This window comes from Pipra filicauda, unplaced genomic scaffold (assembly GCF_003945595.2).
Source record: "Pipra filicauda isolate LSUMZ 115617 unplaced genomic scaffold, ASM394559v2 scaffold212_size3012638_pilon, whole genome shotgun sequence".
Taxonomy (NCBI): domain Eukaryota; kingdom Metazoa; phylum Chordata; class Aves; order Passeriformes; family Pipridae; genus Pipra; species Pipra filicauda.
This window is the reverse complement of record NW_024104324.1, coordinates 146,629-166,886: the sequence shown is the minus strand read 5'-3', so window position 1 is coordinate 166,886 and position 20,258 is coordinate 146,629. Positions and strand designations below refer to the sequence as shown.

Sequence of the window (20,258 nt, the reverse complement as noted above, 5' to 3'; positions counted from 1 at the left end):
ACAGTTGCCTTACTTTTAAAGCAAACTTCAGATGAATTACATATGGTGGTGTAGTCTGAAAGGCCCAAAACATCTTGTGGCCTCTCACTTTTCTCCTATCCTTACCATTGCTAGACAATGTGAAGGCTGCAAAGATTATTTTTGGGCCGAAGAAAGAAAAATATTTCATGCTCCTATTTTATCATATTGTACAGTTGGCAGCTTACTGGCCATTCTGCTAAGACAGTGCTGTATATATCTTCCCTCAAAGCCTGAATGGTAATTTGGAAATTTACTGTTTGTGGCCAAGCAATATGAGGTGCTTTTCAACAGTCATATCTCTTTCTTCAGGGAACAACAGGTGTATTCATTGCCTCCTGCGTGTACAGGTTGATGATTACTAGTAGCCTTTTCCATTTGGCCTCTCTGGAGTTGTTAAAGATCATTATATTTTTGGTTTCAGTTGTGCCTGTGAAGTCCCTCAGTTATCAGATGTTGATTTGACAGCTTGCCCAACTTACACTAATTTCTTTTTAACACGGATACATTCTGAAAACAAAGGATTTCACTGCAGTAATGGAGCTAACATCAGTCTTTTGGAAAGTGCATTTGGTGGGGGTTTTAATGCATTGTTTACTGTTAAGACCAATACGAGTCACATCAGTGCTCTGGCACAGAATTCTGAGTTACTCAGGTTCTGTACATCAAGGAGGGAGGGTATCACTGCAAACTAATGCTAATGGTTTAGAGCGTGGTCACTTCATAGATGTCAAGTGCTTTTTAAGGGAAGTGTAGGGTAGTTACTGCTGTTTACGTAGAAGAGGGCTGTTAGAGTTCGTGTTCTTTGATAAACCAGTTAATAGAAGGAAAAGTTTGCTTTTTTTTTTCTATGCAGTAGTTTGTTGTTGGTCCATCATGCTCTTCTTTCTGCCTCTGCCTGAACCCAAACCCCCTCGCAGCCTGACAGAAATGTTCGCTTACGCAGCTAGCCCTGCTTCAGTTTGTACCACATCCTTCTCCAGTGTTCGGCTGCGACATCAGAAGTCGATGTCCATGTCAGCCTCTGTGCACACGAAGATGATGTTGCCTCCAATAGACAATGGCGCAGATAACTTCAGGCCTATGTAAGAACCTGAAATCGTTGTGAAACTAACTTATACCCACTGCTTCTTAACTTTGTGCTGTGGAATTTTAGTCCTAGATTGTTCTAGTATATATCGCCCACAAGATGTGTGTTTCCTCATTTTTTTAGTCTTGTTTACATTTGTCTTGTGGTGTGTCAGGCTGTCTGTGACATAATCCTGCAATAGTGAACCTTAATTTTTTTCCTATTGTTAGGAGTATTGGACATTCCCTATTGTCAAAGTTTGTGGGAGACTTTAACTGTGTATCCTGAAGGACTTCGCTACTTGGAGCGGTTTGCTTGTAGAGAATTTTGTGTAGGATACTTTCAAATTAGCAAGACTTTCAAAGATGTATGTATATATAGAATGTGGAGGGAGAGACATTAAAGTTACCTATTGCTTCTCTTTCCTGGGAGGAAACTTTTCTGGTCTATTCTTTTATCAGTCTTCTCAGTGAAACATTGTATGCCTGGTTGATCTGGTCTTTTCCAGGATACTCCTGTTGCACTTTTCTGCCTATGTGGGTTTCTGTTTCGGCAGCCTTTTAATCCTAACTTCTTACAAGTTTTGATTCCATACAGTGCTGTAATAATGTTGGTATTTCCAACCCTGGCCTATATAAAAGTGTCTGCTTATGCTTTACTGTAGAACGTAGTGTTTTGTGTCTCCTGCTGAACCCGTAGTGCTTCTGTAAAGACGTTCTAGCATTGTTTTTTTGTTTTCTGCTCTAGCACTATTCCTGATCAAAGAACTCCCGTTGCTTCAACTCACAGCATTAGCAGTGCAACCACACCTGATCGTATTCGTTTCCCCAGAGGAACGGCCAGTCGGAGCACATTCCATGGCCAGCTCCGAGAGCGACGCACCGCGACCTACAACGGGCCACCTGCCTCCCCCAGTCTGTCCCATGAGGCAACACCACTCTCACAGACTCGAACCAGGGGCTCCACTAATCTATTTAGTAAACTAACTTCAAAACTAACAAGAAGGTAAGCCTCTTAAAACAGCAGTGCAACGTTTCCTTTTTTTTTTCCCCTCTTTGTTTTTATAGTAGAAATACATAGTAGCTCATTGCTTAGGTGGTTTTGTCCACATTCTCTGATTAGTGGCTTAATTTCTGCAACTTCAAATGCACTTGCTTATGATTTTTTTGTAGTTCTTTTTTGGTTACAGAAGCCATTTGTTTTTAGCAGTTGAATCAAATGGGATTAAAACAGTTTGGTCTGCGCTGTTTCTTCTGTGCTCTTCAACCTCATGTCGTGAATGCTGCAGAGATGAAACATTTCAGCTTGGTTGAAAAGCTGCTCACTGACTGTGTGGTCCATCAGTAGATGGCATAAACTAGGATCCCAGTCTCAATGTTTAAATGTAGCATTGGAAGCTCAGATTGTGTTTCCCAGTCGCTCTGTCAGTGTTTCCAGAATAACCTTGGCTGGCAGCACACAAACAGAAATATTACAGGTGAAAGGGTAGGAGCAGGGGACAAAAGCTTCTACTGGCGGTAGTGCTATCATAGACCATCTTAAAATTGGCAGTACTAGGGTTTCAGTCTAGGCAGGAGTCTGGTCAAACCTTGAAAACCTATTCCTATTTTGACCTTTAGTTCATGTGCAGATTCTGGGGTTGGTGTAAAGGTGTTTTGGTCTAGCCAAAGCCTAGCTTAAGCAGGTGTTGCCCCTACACTAACAGTTTTTATTCTAATTGGACTTCTAATTTCAAATCCATGTATGATTTAAATTGATTCCTACAAACCCAAAATTGAAACCCACCTTTTTTCCTTCTGTATTTAAAACCCACCAGTTCACATACTTCAGACCACTCTGATATCTAGAACTTGTGTTTGTAGAATTGAGGGCTTGTTTGTCTTTGCTTTAAGATAATCACCAAGATTTTGTACCCTCCTCATCATCTGAAGTTTTTTGGACAATATTATTCTGATCTTGGCCTGCTAGCTTTTGTTTTAGGCTTATACCACATCACCACCAAGCCATTTTCTTCCTGTGTGTTTTATGACTGTAGTTGACTCCCTCTCAGTACTCTTTTTGTAGTCTCCTATTTGTAGTCTACTATTTGTAGTAATGCTAAGCCAAACTCCAGTTTTTCACAATTGGCTGATTTCAATTTAGAGAGTAAATTTCTTTAAAAATTTAGAAATTGTTTCTGTGAAGAACAAAAACATGACAGTCTAGTAAATGTTTTAATCTGTTCAGTTCTCTGCCAGGTATCACTTCCCTGTGAAATACTATGCTGTAGGAAGTTGGGTTTGGGTTCTTTCCCCTTCTTTTTCTGCTGAGAGAGAGAAATAGAAGCTTAATTTGAATATCTTTAATAGTTAAGTCATCTGCTTTGTATCAAGTGAAGTCTTAATCAGACACATCCTTTTGGCACTTCTTTCCTTCTGTAGTTTTGTTTGTAATATCCTTACTTAATTTTCCATTTGACATTCCAAATGTGGACACTCAAACTGTGAACATGCAAACTTTTCACTCAGTTGTTTAGTCAGCATTCAAACTTCTATCATTACCTCCGAGTTTCAGCTTTTGCAGTGCAGTGTGGTTTCCCTGAAGAAGTTTTTCCACACGACTTTTGACAGTAGTTTAAATTCCATCTGGACTTGATTAAATAACATGCAGTTGTAACACAATAGCACTGTTAGAGATGGTTAGTTTGCACTTGGAGGACCTCCTACAGCTGGGGCTCTGTTATACTTGGTGCTGTACAAACTACTAAGGAGGTGGATAGTGCCATCAAAGGACAGGGTTATGCTTCTTCTCTTTAAATAATTTTTTAAGCATTAAAACTTGTTAGTTTACTCTAGCGTTCTTACAGCTTGTGCCACTAAATTAGCTAAATATTTAAAGCAGTTTTGGGCACAACATGGCTGACCTGATGTTATAAAGGAAGGAAGAAACCTAACTCTGAAGATGATCAAGATATAGTTATTTAGAGTTACTGATTTTTGTTTCTATGGGAAATATATGAAGAAAATCCAAACATATTTTTATGTGACCTTGCAGATTTTGAGTTTTAAAGTGTTTTGACACTAGTACGTACTTTCATAATAAATAAATTCATAATAAGTACTGGTGACATATTTCCCTGAAAAATTTGAAAGTAGCAGTGCCAGGAGTTTGACTCTTCAGACCCTAAATCATCTGCCTAATCTGAGAATGTATTGAAGTGTAATTTAATTGTGCATTTAAAATGAGATCTTTTTGCATGCTTCACTCTAAATGCCTTTTTCAATTTATTTTGTACAACATTTTTTGTTAATCATTATTTTGGCTTAATTTCTTTTAGAAACATGTCATTCAGGTTTATCAAAAGGTAGGATTTATTTATATTTAAAAAAAAGTGGCTCCTGCAATTAACAACAGATTTGGCTTTTCTAGCCTTGGTTTTCTGAAAACTAAATTTCCTGCTGAGAACTAAATACTTTCTTTCTTCAGAGGAAAGCATAGAATAAATCCATTAACTCATGATGATACTTAAGAATCTGTGGCACCTGTATAACAAGATGCTAAGCATGCCTTGTGAATTCTTCTTTCTTTGATAGAGTTGGTAGTGCCAAAGTAATTCTGTTCTCTGTACTAATACACTTAGCATGCTTATGTTTGAAGAATGAGGTGTTTGATAACAATGATGAAAGTATAAACAAAACATAAGGTTACAACCAAATAAAGGTAAGTGATGTTAAATTTACATTATGTCTTTGTTTTATGATATTTAAGAAGAAAAAGATTTGTTGTTTGCAGCTGATACAATAGAAAGCAAACTGAGCACAGTTGTGAATTGTGTGTGGAAGACTGAATGAAGATGCAATGGCTGTGTATTTGTTTTAAAATGAGATGCATTTGCTGAAGTGAATTGCAGCTGAAGTGCAAAGAGAGCACTTCAGTTCTAAACAAAAAATGCGTTTATGCAGATTTATTAAAAGTGAAAAGCCCAAAAGTCTGAATCACATTTCAAGCCCAAAGGATTTAATTCAGTTTTGCAATTTGGGAATGAATCAGGCTGCTATATATCTTGTTAATCCATTATGATTCATGAAAATCAGTTATACAATTTTGCTGTTCAGGTAAATTTTCCAGTGGAATTTTGTGATAACTTGTTTAGTTGTATCATATTTTGGAGCTTCTTAAAGGGTGGTACCTGCAATTTCCTAGTACTGATCAAATCCAGGGAGATGGGGCCAAAAACCAAACATCTGTTTTAACTTTCAAAATACAGAGCTATGCATGTGACTGTAATTTGAAGTTTGTCAAGGAAATCCTTAGATTAGAGAGAGGCCTGAGATGTGTAAATTACTGCCTAAATTTGGATTTTCAATGTACAGTCCAAGGCTAAAGGTACCCTATCTGATTAAATGAGTAAATTCCATGCCATGGTAAATAATCAATGCTCTTCCAAACATGACTGCATTTAAAGTTGGTTGGGTTGGTTGGCATTGTCACAGCTGACTTGAGGAAAACAACTGTTAGTTAAAGAAAGGAACCATCCAACACAGCACACAGATGAAACTGAGCAGTGGCAATGGTTTTAACTCATCGTGCATCATGAGCTGTGGAGTGCAGACCACTTTGTTAGAGGGAGCTTTTGTCTCTCTCTGTAGTCACATTGCTTTTAAAATAAAGGATTGTGATCTGTGCAACTCTCCACAACTGGATGCATCTAAGTTTGTTACAGTGCTGCTCTGAAGAAAAGTGGGAAATGCTAATGTGAGTACAGTTTTGAACTAGAAGGTTACTGGTTCAAATTTGAGACTTAAGGTAATTTTTAGATAACTTCAAAAAAAACTTCCTTTGACTGGAGGCCAGGAGTCTTAGACCGGTGCAGAAATAGCTGCCACAGCTTCCACGAATATGTCTTTGAATAAGAGATTTGCCAAGTCTTACACCACCTACACAGGACCAGACTGTGCTTTTTAAATTCTGTTTTAAGTGGGCCTGGTGTCCCTCCATACCTGATCTGTATGTAGGTCCAAAAACTGAAAATTTGGGGGGGGTTGCCAATTTTTTTCTTGCTGTACGTGCTATGAATCTTACCTAAGATCACTGCATTTGATAGTGAAAGAACTACTGTAACCGAGTAGCACATATACATAATACCACAACATCAGTTCTAGGAAGCTGAATAAAAGTAGATAATCAGTCACTTGTTGTTAAACTGAGTTTTATTATTGTACTCAGTACACAGATACATATATATATATATATATATGTATATATGTATATCTTGTACTATGCACTGTCATTGCCAATCTGCATATTGTGGAAGTCTAACTTTTTTTCTAACAGCAAAAGTGACTCAATGTTCTGGATTTTATTGCACCATCATTTCTCCGTTTCCATGAACTGATCTTATTTTATCATCTTGCACTTTTTGTTGGTTTTCCATAGACAGTTTTCTTTGTATTTATTTGGATTTTTAAAACTGAGTATACAAAGATGTAAAGAACAGGAAACACAGCATAACTCAGGACAGATGTGTGGAACCAGTCTGATTTGTGAAAGCCTTTTACAAACCATAAGGGAGATAATGTGTAGGTATTGCGTGACAAATGAGAACATAACTTGCTCATGTATTTGTTCCATTCTCAAGACCAAAAGAGCATCTTGGTCCATAAAATCAATTTATGTAAAAACACAAGCAAAAGCAGAAAATTTACAACACAAACTAACACAGATGTGAAGACTGTATTAGCAGTGAGGAGGCCTCAGGGCTGCATCTCACAGACGCACAGAAACAATAGTGGCAGTACAGTAAGTGTCTGTTCCCAAAGCACCAGTGCTGGGCAGTACAACTGGACTGTAACTGTGTCCATGGTGAAGGAAGGAGAGGCTGGCACAGCTCTCCAAAGCTTGGCATCATCCAGAGGTTATATTTGAGGATGCATGTCACTGAATGCAGTTGCTCGTGCTCAGTGAATGGAACATTGATGCATGGAAAAACTGAACAAAGTCAGGATTTTCTGAGAGGCTTCCATGAAAGGGTGTTTATTATTTCAAAGTGGCAGGTATATTGTAAATAATGACCTTTCTTAGATTTAGAGTACAGTGGTTCACAAACCACAAAGTTTGGCTTAATTTCAACCTGAAAAGGGTGTCAGAACATCATTAGGGAATTTTCCTTACAGACTTCTCTGGACAGATTCCAGTAACAGTAAGACTATTCATTGCTGGGGAAACTGGTTGTGCTCCCATTTTCTACAACCTTCAGCAAGTTTCAAAACAAAACACAAAAAAACCCACAAAAATCCATAAATGTATGCACCTCTTATAGGAACAGAGGAGGCTCTTTAAAGATCAAGTACTCTCTGTTTTCCAATTGAGCAGTGTTTTTTAACTTGATTGCTTTGCCCAGTAAAACAATCATTTGAAAGGTGTGGGTCTGTTCAGTTGGTATATGTCATGGTTCTTTCCTACCTACCCCTTTTCCTGTCCTGTAGAGTTGTTGTAGAGGGTGACTTCTTGGGTAAACAGACATGAAAAATCTTTTTTCACCTTCCCATGAAAATAGCTACAATAGCTGCCCACTTGGAAGCTCTAGAATTAGCCAAGGACTTACCAGTTGTCAGTCATCTTACAAGGGTGATCCCTCACTGCAGCCCTCAAAAGGAAGGAAAGGAAGAAATTAAGCCTTGTAACACCCCACACACCCTGATAAAAATACCACTGTGCATCAAAAAATAAGTTTACTGTCTTAGATTCCTATCCCTAGACACCTGTCAGCCAAACTGCTGTAATAATTTGCATTATTCAGGGAAGCCAAGTACTACCTTAGATAGTCTTGATAAGAGCATTGTACAGGCAGCATCCTTCTGAGCAGAATTGACACTGATATGTCAAACCATGCTACTGCAATAATGGGAAGGTAGAGGGAGGCAATTTTCCCCTCAATTCTTTTTGATCCTGGGTGTTTAAAATATGGTAGCTTTAAGCAATGCAAGAAGACAGAAAGCTTAAGCTTGCTCTTGGGTGTGGAAGATGCATCAGTGTGGGAATTAATAAGGTGGAGTTACCACAACTTGAGAAATCTTGGATTTGTGTCTTAAATTTTTGTTAAAATATATATGCATCTTCTTTTCAATTAAGGTATTTTGGTATTGTTTAAACACCTCAGATCTGATGTGCATGCAAATACAAAGGATGATCAGACTTGTCTGTAAATAGGGTTTTTTTTTCAAATAGATATTTTATTCCAAGATAAAACTTTTAAATATCATTAGCCTGAAAATAATTGGGAGTTATTTCTTTTTAGGAGTTACTTACGGAGTAATACAATCACTTCAGTATGCTTTGTAACTTTAGTTTCACATTTTCTGCTTTTAGAACCTCAACTTTATTCAGTGAGTTCTGCAGATTTAAAATATAAACATACACTGTTAAAATTAGTAATAGTAGTTTTAAAAACTGTAGTTTATAGACTCCCATTTGGTTTGACAAGATGTTATATTCTGAGTTTGGCCTAACCTACAAAGTTCTTTACATCTTTGTTGATTTGTATTTTAACACACCTTTTGTATGATTGCAGTATCTTTTAGCAACTACTCAGCTATTGTATATTGTAGTGTAAGATTTGTCTTCTCTTTCCCACTTCCTTTTGCTTCTGCATTCTTTTCAATGAGGCTCCCGACTGAATATGAGAGGAACGGGAGATTTGAGGGCTCAAGGTGAGGGTAAAATTTTTGTTTAAAATGTTACTTAGGTGAGTTTGAACCCTTCTCCCCTTGATTATGTGGCATAGTGGCTTCAGGCAGCAGCTTGTGTTTCGTGTAAGTCATTGAAACTAAACGAAGCATTTCTGTCTGCAAAACAGCTATTAAAGCACAGACTGACTTGGTTCTAAACTTTCATCTTTCCTGTTTCCTTTTCCCATGTGTGGGTTGTTTGGTTTTTTTTGCATTTTAGTCATTGTGATTTGCTGTTGTCGTGTAGATGTCTAGATAAGTGGTCTCTAGTGAGGCTGCAAATGTGTGGAATAACCACTGAAAGGCGGCAAGATATTTCTCAGATAAATCACAGATAGTTAAATATTTTTCATGTTATACTCTTTGTCCAAAATCAGCATATCAAAAAATACTAGAAATTATTGGACTTGTGCTGGTTTTGCCAACTGTTTTCAAGTAGAAAAAGCTTTCAAAAATAAAAGTAGCATTGAATAAAAGTTGGGTTTTCCCCTGGCCCCTTACAGCCTTATTAAGTTAAAACCTTAAAACAAAATACTCTTTAATTTGCTTGATGAATTTTATAATATCTGGCAAATCACATAGCTGGATTTGACAGCATAGTCCTATGACTCAGAGTCACTGGAAGTCTTTCAATAGAAGAAAAAATACGAAAGAGGTTATCTTTAAGAAATATATGTATTTAGTTGTGGCCTTGCTATCACTTTTTATTTAACACTTTCATAATTGCCTGCTTAATGGTATTAGAAGAAAAACATTGTGTAACCAGAAATTCATTGCCAACTGTTTTAAAGAGCAGCTTGCCTTAATATTGTAAATTGAACTTGGAGGCTCAATGTGAGATTTCAACTGCATGGTTTGGGGTCAATTAGGTTAACTATTTTCAGGAAATAGTTAAGTATGACAGTATATTTAAATTTGAAGAGGCAACTGACAGTGTACAAATATTCACAGAGCAAATCTGTTTTTTCCCTGGAGGTCCAGATGTAGTTCCTTATTCTTTAGCTGCGTGACCACTGATTTTAATTAAAGTAGAAGAATGATTGCAAACTAGAAATTTCTGGAACATTTCTTTCCTTTGTCCTGTATAACTTTACTTATCCTTACCAAAGGAAAAGCTTTTTTATTAAAAAAAAAAAAGTTGCAGGCTTGGGAAGCACAGGCTCAATATTTTGTGCTTCATCTTAGAAATGTCACCATCTTTACAAACAACATCGAGGAGGTGACTTCCGCACTTCAGCCTCAGAGGCACTTCACTGCAGAGCTTGTAGCCACAAAAGATTTCATCACTTTACCTCTGTCAGTCGTTGGTATTTAACAAATTACTGACCAACTTCAGATAAAGCATCTCCTTGCTGTTGAAGGCAACCCCAGTATCCTGCAGTGTCTGGATCTCTAGGGATCATCTCAAACACACCACCACAGGAAGGCCACAGTGTAACTGAACCAGTCCAAATCTAGGGGTGCATAGTGACCCTGGGGCAGCAGGTGGGTGCCTCTGGTCCTGCTGTCCTTCTTCCTGCTTCCAGCCAACTACTGTGGGACTCCGTGGGCCCTCGCAGTGCTTGGTCTCCAAGCTGCTGCACAGGAGGAGGTGCAGAGGAACCCCCAGCACTTTTCTGCATGGGGTCACCCTGGTGTGTATAAGTGGGCACCTCCCATGGACTGGCACTCCCTGAGCACCCTTTTGTCACAGGTAGCTGCTGTTTGAATGTTCCAGAAACTTCTAGCACAGAGCTGGTGTTTCACCTGTCCACGTGGCCCAAGAATAGGGTTTTGAGCAGAACCTGCCTTAAAATCAAGTCATGGGTGACTCATGTAGTTCTGCCTCCAGAAGGTCATTTCCCTCATGCTCCTGAATCCAGTGACTTCCAGTTGTCACACGTTGTGCCATACCTTCGTTTCAGCCCCAACAGCTGATGCTTTACCCTGACTGTGTGTGGACAGCAGCTGGGAAAGCGGGGCTTGGCTCGGAGCTGGAGCCTCCAGATGCTGCTCTAATACCAGTAGTGTGTGTTGAGTGTTAGTTTGCTTCACTAATGTGACCCGTGGGGAAGGTGGCTGGCGCTGCTCACTCATAAATTCCTGTCTTTCAGCCGCAATGTAGCTGTGGATCAGAAGGATGAGAACAAGGAAGCCAAGCCTCGGTCGCTGCGTTTTACCTGGAGCATGAAAACCACCAGCTCCATGGATCCCAATGACATGATGAGGGAAATACGAAAGGTCCTGGATGCCAATAATTGTGACTATGAACAAAGAGAGCGTTTCTTGCTTTTCTGTGTCCATGGAGATGGGCATGCGGAAAACCTTGTACAGTGGGAGATGGAGGTGTGTAAACTGCCAAGACTGTCCCTGAATGGAGTTCGCTTTAAGCGGATATCGGGAACATCCATAGCTTTCAAAAACATTGCTTCCAAAATTGCCAATGAATTAAAGCTGTAACAAGAAAAATAGTTAAGTTGTAAATTAGTTAGCAATTCCAAGTGTTTTTGAGAATTCCGATGGAAATGTATAGAATAACATTTAGGCAATAACTTCTGCATCCTTCTGAATAGTGATATTAAAAAAAAAAGCTGCTGAGCTGGGAGGGAGAGTTGGACTTTTTTATAAGTGCACTACAGCATTAAAGTTGCCTACTATGTAAAATATTACCCCTTCTGCTTTATTTCCATTGCTCTTTGACAACAAATTGAAACACAGAATATATTCATTTAAATATGCCTCCTGTTTGTGTGGATGTGTGAATGTACAGTATGTGTGTAATATATAAAGTATTCTATGTAAACAATTCATTTACAACATCGAGCTGTACCAGTACCTCTTTTTGGGCTAATTTTGGTGCTAAAAATTGAAATGGCCAAGGAGGAAACACTTGAGTTAATATTTAAAATGACTGAAGCGATAACCAGTAAATGCAGGTTTACAGTTCACTGCTGTGTTAAGAAAAAAAAAAAAAAGTGTGTGAAGGGTTTGGATTTACGGTTGTGAACATGATTAGTCCTGTTTTCTAAGTAGATCTCATGAGATTATTAAAAATTCACTTTTACTGAGTAAGTCTTGCATTATATTTTGCCCACCTATTTATTATTTAAGCCTGAATCAAATTTTAATAATGTAGTTAATTTGTGCATTAATATTTGGGTAAACACTTCCATTCTTCTGCTTCTGCTAAACTACTAAAATTGTACTTTTGTCCTTTTGGCTTATGGGTATTGATTGCAAGCTAAGAACACTTCTCTGTTGTTCCACTGTTCCCTTAGGGAATGGGGCAGTCTAAAAGGAGGTGCTAATTGCTGACTAGTTACTTTCTTTCAGAGCGAGTTTTCCACGTTAGACTAGGTCAGACTGATACAAAGCACAAAGGGACTCTCATATTAAGGCCTTACTTCACTGCAAGCTGCCACATCCCAGTCGTGCCGCTCTGAGATCTCGCTGCAGGTAGGGCAGTGCTGTCCCTTCGTCCTGGGCACACACAGCATTGAAACCCAAAAGTGGGAATCAAATTGGTTACTGATCTCCTGTGTTGTAATGTCCCAACTTGCTGAACTACAGCCATAGGCAGTAGCAGTTAAAACTTCTCCTTGCAGCTCCCTTCCAGCGTGCTTCCCCTTGGCTCCGGTTGTATTGCTTTTGATGGCTCTGTGCCAGTTGTGTCTCTGGCTCCTGCTGCCGAGAGAATCCTCTGTCCTCTGTTAACGTGCAGTGTGGAGACCTGCCCTTGATGAACCCTCTGATGGCCAACTAGCTTTCGGTAGGACGTGAAGCTGCTCTGGGATAGTCCCCAATATTTAACCATCTCTGCAGTGAGCCGGATCTGAGTTTGCTGACTAGAATGAAGAGATTTCTTCATGCACTGATTCCTACTGATACTCAGTTTATTTCATCGAGGACTTGTGTAGATAATATCCTGCATTATCTACTTGACTTTTTGTATTAATGTTTTGTGGTTATATTTCAGTGAAGCACTTAAGCATGTACTTAACATGTGCTTTAAACTGGAGCCTAAATTTGCATTTTAAATTTGCAGTGAGCTAATAGTTACTCATAGTACACAGTTCAGATTTGACCCCAGGTGAAAATGCAAAGTCCTTAATATTTTGCAAGTTAGTTCTTGTGATCTGTAGTCTGTGAAGGCAGCAGACTTCCCCTCTCTTTCCCCCTAAGCATTGATATTGATTATGCTAGTTTAAAGGGTAATCATAGTTGTTAAATGTAGTAAATATTCCTGAATTTACATTTTATTCTCTGTATATTCTGTATCATGCCATGGCTTGAGAACTCCAGGTGCTACCGGAGTTCAGTTGGCTTTCAGTGCTCTGCCCGTGCCTGTGCTGCTCAGTATGGTTTTTTCCATGAAAACTCCATTTTGTAATAGCAATAAGACATTTCAGGGCAGTCATTGTACTTTCTCAGGTGAATGGTCACCTATCCTTTCACTTCCTACATTTTAAGCACTCCTCCAAATGTATTTTTTTCACCCGGCAGTGCACTTTGTTGTCTGAACTGAAAAAGTGTTCTGATAAATGATGTAAATCTGTATTCGATGGAAGTTCCAAAAGGTTTCATATTAAATGTTTTCTGAAATACTCTCTTCCTACTTCACCTGTTAAGTATGTAAGTGTTTCTAAAAAAAGTGCACCACTATCATTCTTTGGATATTTAAAGTTTGTACTTTGGGGTTTTTTTTTCTTGAAGTGTTCTCAAAAGGTTCTTTCAGGGTAAATCTTTATTTGAGGTATTAAAAAAAAAATCACTGATTATAATTAGAAACAGATTTTTAACAGCTTCCTTCCCAAATGCCTTGTAAAATTACTGAGTTGCAAGCATATACCCTTGTTTCTTTAGCACACTGCATATTTGGTGTTCAAGCCTCTGGAAGTTGCCTGGGAAGGAAAAGTGCTTTCTTCAGCTTTCCAAACCAAAGACAAGCTGCTTCCCAAACACAGGCCTTTTACCTGTTCGTATTCCTTGGAAATCTGTGTAGGTTTGCAGGCACTGCTACTGATAGGACTGCAGAACCACAGCTGGCTTTTTTCTCCTTAAGAGGCAAGTTTTAAAAATAATCAGAGGTCATTGTGTGGTGAGGAGGTAGCAGGAGACCTGGGTGTTTTGGGACACGTGAAGAGCAACCAGAAGTGTTTCTATGTAATGACTTGACTGGTGCCCTGGAATGTGTGGTCCAGGTGCTGTTGGGGGGTCTTTGTAATGGGTTCCTGACTAAAGGTTTCCATTGCTGAAACCCATGTCATCCAGCTCTGAGAGTGTCTCTTGATTGCTGGGTCTGGCAGAGAAAAATGTCATACAGTTTGGGTTGCAGGAGTTTACTGCATTAAATCAAAGTGTTTAAAGATACATACATAAAATGAATACCTGAACACTGAGCACGAACAAACAAGTCGAGATGCCCTTTTTCTCATGCAAACCTTCCCTGTACTTAGGATTTCTAAAAGACTTCAGTCTGTTTGACCTCTTCAAACACAGGTCCTCGACCATGTTAAAAAGTAGAGAGAGATAGGCTAGAAGAACAGCTAGTCCTGCTGGTCTAAGTGTTTTGCACACTACTTCTATTCAAGATACAGCATCAGGTCCAATCTTTGTGAGTTCAAAGATTTTTAGTACAAATTTGGGCACGGTTAACCATTTTCTTGTATTACAGTGAGGTTTCAAGATAACATATAGTGAGATACTGTATCCTAATTTTTTTCATTACAGCATTATCATGTCAAGGTAAATTAGTTAATTTTTTTAAATATCTGAAATTAGTATCCATATATATGTTGCAGAAATGAAATGAGAGGTTCAGGAGTCCTTCTAGTCATATGGAAAGATGGTAGCAGATCTGGAATTTAAATGGAGATCTCTCCAGTTCATTTAAAAGCTGAGCTATACATGGGCCCGTTGGGATAACGTGTAGAGGCTTTTAATCAGTATTTCCCACAGCTGCTGTGTCATAGACCATGTTGTGGATTGCAATTTAATTAGGACTGCAGCCAACCCAGAGCCATTTTCCCTGTAAGCCCTGGTCTGGAGCAGTTTGTACACGGCTGCTTTGAGTTAAAACCTGCTTGGTCGGGGTGGTCTCTGTTCCTGAAGGGCTCGGGTACCTCCCTGGGTATGGGCAGAGGCTTCTGTGAACTGGTGTCACTCTGTGTCTCAGGGATGGCCTGGTTGGGTGTTTCTTGCTGTACAGTCTGTTATCAGCTATCCAAGACCATGTCTTTTCTTAGTAACCTAAAGAGTTAAATATTTAGAGAATCTCATAGTAGATGGTATTTCTGCTATGGGGGGGGTGTCATACTAATGTGAATTTTGTTTTCTAATTTACATTGCAAATCTTTGAGAATAAATGCGGTTTTGGAAAGCTGATACCACTGTAAATTAACATTTAATGTTAAACGTGTAGACTTGCAACTGTCCATACAACCTCATTTCTGTACATTTTCATAGAAAAGCCCTGGAGCTTTCCAGTAAAGATGGGCTCATGTTATTACAGATCACTGGTGCTGCCAGTTAAACCCCTGATCTGACAATCTGATCAAGTGTGGTTGTGAATTCCACCTTTGACTGGAGTTTCTCCCTCCAGTAGCAGTGAGTTGTTTCACTGATTTCATCACTGACCACTACTCCATCGCTTCAGAGAATAAACTGTTGTCCAGCAGGAAGGGGCGTGTGAGCTTTGGATAAAGCTCAACCTAGTGCAATTAATAAGAATGTTTAGAAGTTAATCAGTGTCCTACATTACAACAGCAGTAAATGCTTAGAGAAAACGAAGAAAAAGGTGGATAGAGTAATTGCTCTTTGTGTGTGTCCTCCTTACTTCTGGCAAAATTAAGAGCAGAAAAAGGCAAACCAGTACACTTACTCAGAGAAGTTCATCGTCTTCATGCTCCTGTTTCTGCCTTTCTCTTCTTAGTGCACTACCAGGTACTGCCTCCAAGCAGAGGGGCTGGATAAAATGAGGAAAACCATGGAGGAACAGTGTCTTCACCACTCAGTGCTTCTGATGTTGAAACAGTTCGGTATTTGAAGCAAGACAATTTGAAAGACCCTTAACTATTAGCCTTCTAAGAATGTTTTAACCTTTGGTACAAACAGTGGGCTCTTGTTCCAGCAATAACTGAAAACAGAAGGGTGTCAATACCAACACTATGAATCCTGTAAGTATCTGTGCATAGAAGGCAAGTTCAGGCATTAATTGTCAGTTGTTGGGGAGTTCACCTTCACCTACCAAGTGCCACTGACACCTTGTAGTAGTTGTGACTTGGCAGGTAAGAAGTTTATTGCAGGGGAGAAAAATGCTTTTGCTTGGCTTTTGCTTACGTGTGTTGAGCACTTGGAACCAAGTATTCCAACTTGGATGTAAAATCCATGCAGAGTGGCTATGGTTATGGTTGCTGTGGGAACCACAGCATGGAATTTCAAGGCAAAGAAATGCTGCAGTTCTCATTCCATTAATACCCTTATGTTACCATTTAACATCCTTACAAAAATTCAGGGCATAAAACCAAAATATTCGCACAGTTTCGCACAGTTTGTAATTGCTGATCACACTGAATGTATTGGGCAAATAAAATCAGATAACAAAGTACCTCACCATGAAAAGAATTCTGTTGAAACGCCTGGGGATGCAAAATCAGAAAGAAAAATGCTACTGGTGTTACAATCAAACAGTTTTCAGTCTTTTGCCTGTCTTGAGGTAAAGTCCTGTTTGCCTGGAGATGTCTCTTACCAAGATCTCAGCTCAGTGTGAGCGCTGTAACCAGCAACAAACAGCAAAGTTTCTAAGCATGGAATTATTTCCTCCCCCTGGCTTACCCAGCCAAAAGGCATGAAATGAAGTGCTTTCACACGTGTTTCCACATGGATGGGAAAAACACCACCTGACAGGAGCTTGGAGGCGTTGTTACAATTGTCCTGTGTCTGTGGTGCCCAGAGGAGCAGGGGCTAGTGGGGTGTGGGGTACCCGCTGGAAGCCGGCAGGATCAGGGGGTGGACAGTCCCTTCTGTAAGGCAAGGCGAGCTGCAGAGGGACGCTGCAGTGTCTGCAATGGCCACAGGATGTCTCTCAAATGCAGAAACAGCTCTGGTTGGGGTTCAGTTGAAACGTTTTTAGAGAAGAGCTCCCAGGATCACTCCATGCGATTTCTCATTGGTTATCGGTGCTACCATCCACTCGGACAACTTGGACTTGAAAGCATTAGGGAGGAAAATGGACCACAAGATATTGATGGGAGTTGTGTATTTTTCTCCTTGAAGCATCCTCTAATGCTGCATTTAATTTTCCATTATTTTTTATTGCTTTTGGAACTGAGGTGTAGTTTCAATGGACTTTACCTTTGCCGTGGAAAACCTGTAGGGCTGCAAAACCGTTTTCCACTTCTTTGTTCAAGCTTGTTCAGTCTCCTTTCCTAAAAAATGACCATGTCAGGCAGTATGCTCTTCTGTTGAGAAGGGCAAAGGTCATATTGAATATTTAAATTAATTTTCAGCTCATTTTACGAGTAAGAATCTTTGTTTACCTTCTTGGAAATTTAATTACTGAAGCTATTTTGCTGTTCATCCTTTAGTAACTGGTCTAATCAAGGCTGTAATTTGCAGCCAGCCTTTTCTGAAATAATCTGGGATCACTTGCCATTTATATTCCACTGTATTAGTAGCTCTCTAAAGCTTTATGCCTGGCATTTTCCATGCCTGCAGTGTGTTTTATTCTTCAAACAAATCGTGTCGCTTGTGCTTCAAGTAGGCAAGAAGTGAAACTTCCTTATTTGCTCAGGGTCTTTTTTTCAAATCACATGTTTTGCTTCAACTTTCACTGGCATTGTAATCCAAGTTTTGCTGTTGGGGTATTAATAGTGGCTGGTACTAATATTTATCACTGGGATGTTTGGATTTGGCGAGTGGAAGTGGAGGAGCTGTTTATTTCGGTTGATCTCAGGCTGCTCCGTGCTTTTTCTGTGAAGGAGCCCTGTGTCACATCCCCTCCTTCTGCTGCTGCTGAGCCCTTTTCTGAGCCTCCCAAGGCGATGCCTGGAGCGTTGGTTGTGGTAGGAGTCATGGAGTGCACAGCGCTCACCGCTCCATGTGTGACTGTGGTGGGAGCAGCAAAAGCTGAGCTTTGCTGTTGGAAAGTTCTATTCCTCATCATCGGTCTGGGAACAGCCACCAGAGCAAATTTGTTGGGTCAAATATATTTTAGTGGTTTTATCTAACTGACCTCTTGATGAACCTCTTTATTCCTGGCTTCTAAAACTTGTTGCTTTTTCCTTATCTCCAGAGACAAGGCTTGGCTGAACCCTTCTGGCTGAACACTTGGAGCTAAGTCTCGCTTCAAGGGACAGTCCCTTTTTGAGGTCTCCTGTGGTGTCAGAGCTCCATGAGTCTCTCCAGACCAGATCTGTGAGTGCCCTTTAGCTTGGGAAAGAGTACAAGTGCTCCAGGGCCCCTGAAGCATCTCCATGCTGGTCTGTGGTACAGAGCGTGGCAAGTGCAACGGGACCTGTTTGGTGTTCAGCTGCTGAAGTGAATCTTCAGACCTGGAGAACAGCTTAGCTCACTTAAGGTCAAGGCTGTAATGAATGGTTGAATTTAGAGCAGTCCCTAGAATAGGAGGAAGAGAGTCATCAGTTCTGAATGACTTCAGTTCCTGGGTGTTTTCCAGGCCTCTCCTTAGGGAATCAAACACCTCACCAGAATGCTCTGCACACGTGAGGGCCTGCACAGTGGTGGGCAATGTGTAAATCAACAGAACAGCCCAGCAAGGGGCTCTGTGGGCTCTGCTAATGAGCAGGGGCAGGGCTGTCCCGTCACCATGGCTCTTCAGGGACCGGCCTTGCCCTCAGTGTGAGGCCACCGTAAGCAGGAGGAAAAGCTTGTCCTGGCTCTGTTGCTGTAGGAAACCACTCCTGTTTTTCACCCCTGTGGCCCTTTGGCTCTCCTTAGGAGAGACATCAAAAGTAGTATTGCAGGGTGGGAGAGATGGTGGGAGTTACCAGTGGCAGAAGAGGAGCTGGGTGAGCAGCACCCTGGCTTATGTGGATTTGAGTCTGGGGCTCAGAGCACCATTTCCCATATCATCTAGCGCTCTGTTGGAGTGAAGCTGCAGCCCCCAGGGCCTGCAGGAAGAGGCCTCTTCCTCCTCTGAGCTCTGTGTTCAGGGGACAGGCAGGGACGTTTATCTCCAACCTTACCAGTCTGCCCTGCTCGCTTGCAGGTTCCACAGTGTACAGGGCTCAAGTGCTCACACACGGTGTGTGCCTGTGTAAGGCTTGTTCCACTGAGAAACCAGCCCAAAAACTGTGACAGTTCACAGCAGGGGCCTGAGCTGCCCATCAAGAGGCAGCTTGTCTTAAAGGGTCACTTTCCAGGTCAGAGCTGCACTCGGAGTAAATTGTGATAGAATAGGGATGAATTCTGCTGTGCACAAAGGGGAGCTGAGCTCTGGTTTGTGCATCTAATAGCTTGGTTAACTTAAAATACCAAAGACTCTTCTCCAATTTTCTTTCTGCCTCTGACACGATGAGCTTGGTGTGCCAGGGTGGGTGTTTCATGGTGTAAAATAGTGAGGAAAAAAATTGTCTTGTATCTGGTTAATTCTGCTGAAGAAGCAAGGAAATGTGGAACCACCTTTGCAAAGCAGTAAAAGTAAAGGCAGTGACAAAAGCATTTGTCAAGGATAAAAATAAAGCAGAGGGATAAGAGCCAAGGTTTATGGGGACACACGCTGTTTATTTAACCAGCATCCAGCATTTCTCATTAACTTGCTGTTACCTCTATCTTACCCTCCCCTTCTGTCCTCTGACAACATGTGAGAATAAAGAATGTTTCATCCTTGCCTTTTTTTGTCACTCAGATGATGCCTTTTCCCAGTTTTCTGTCTTGGAAGCAGTAGCATTCCACATTGCATTGCAAAGCTGAGTTTCATTGATCTAGCAGCAGAGTACAGGGAAAGCAGGGGATGAAAACAAGTTCCTAAATTTGGACCAAACCAAAGATAGACATGCTACTAAATGAAAAACCAAAAACCTGGAAGTAAAGCTTTGGATCAGCACGGCCTTGCATTGAAATTTGTGGTTATGCTGATTGCACCTGTTACACTGGCTATGCTACAGGATTTTCTGGACACTTTACAGCCAGGCTCTGGGGTGTGGAAGTGCAGCACAGAAAAGGAGGTACCCCCAGTCCCAGTGGTGACTACCCAGGCTGGTATGACATTCAAGCTGAGAACTAAGCCTCAGTCTCTTCTTAAAGGGGTGCCTGACACCCACCCTGGCTGCAGAGCACCCTCCAGCCTGGCTTTTGGTGCAAGAGCAAAGGGCTGAGGCAGAAAAGGAGGTTTCCCTAACAACCTGTGGATGCCCTGTCTCAAACTGTTCAAGGCCATGTTGGCTGGGGCTTAGAGCAGCCTGGTCTACTGGAAGATGTTCCTGCCTGTGGCAGGGAGGTTGGACCTGGATGAACTGTTCTGTGAT

General features: G+C 40.6%; 1 protein-coding gene across 13 annotated transcripts in view; it reads left to right on the top strand.

Moving 5' to 3' along the window:
• Window positions 1–13,381, top strand: part of MARK3 (microtubule affinity regulating kinase 3) — a 62,560-nt gene extending 49,179 nt beyond the window's left edge. For 2 of the 13 annotated variants that reach the window (XM_027735550.2, XM_027735548.2), the window contains 5 exons: window positions 939–1,103; window positions 1,835–2,092; window positions 4,404–4,430; window positions 8,731–8,775; window positions 10,887–13,381. In XM_027735550.2, the coding sequence (XP_027591351.1) occupies window positions 939–1,103; window positions 1,835–2,092; window positions 4,404–4,430; window positions 8,731–8,775; window positions 10,887–11,232 (841 nt within the window). In that variant the 3' untranslated portion in view covers window positions 11,233–13,381. The remainder of the gene's footprint in view (window positions 1–938; window positions 1,104–1,834; window positions 2,093–4,403; window positions 4,431–8,730; window positions 8,776–10,886) is intronic. The other 11 variants (XM_027735554.2, XM_027735556.2, XM_027735557.2 and 8 more) reach the window with 7 other exon arrangements.
• The last annotated feature ends 6,877 nt before the right edge of the window (window positions 13,382–20,258 follow it).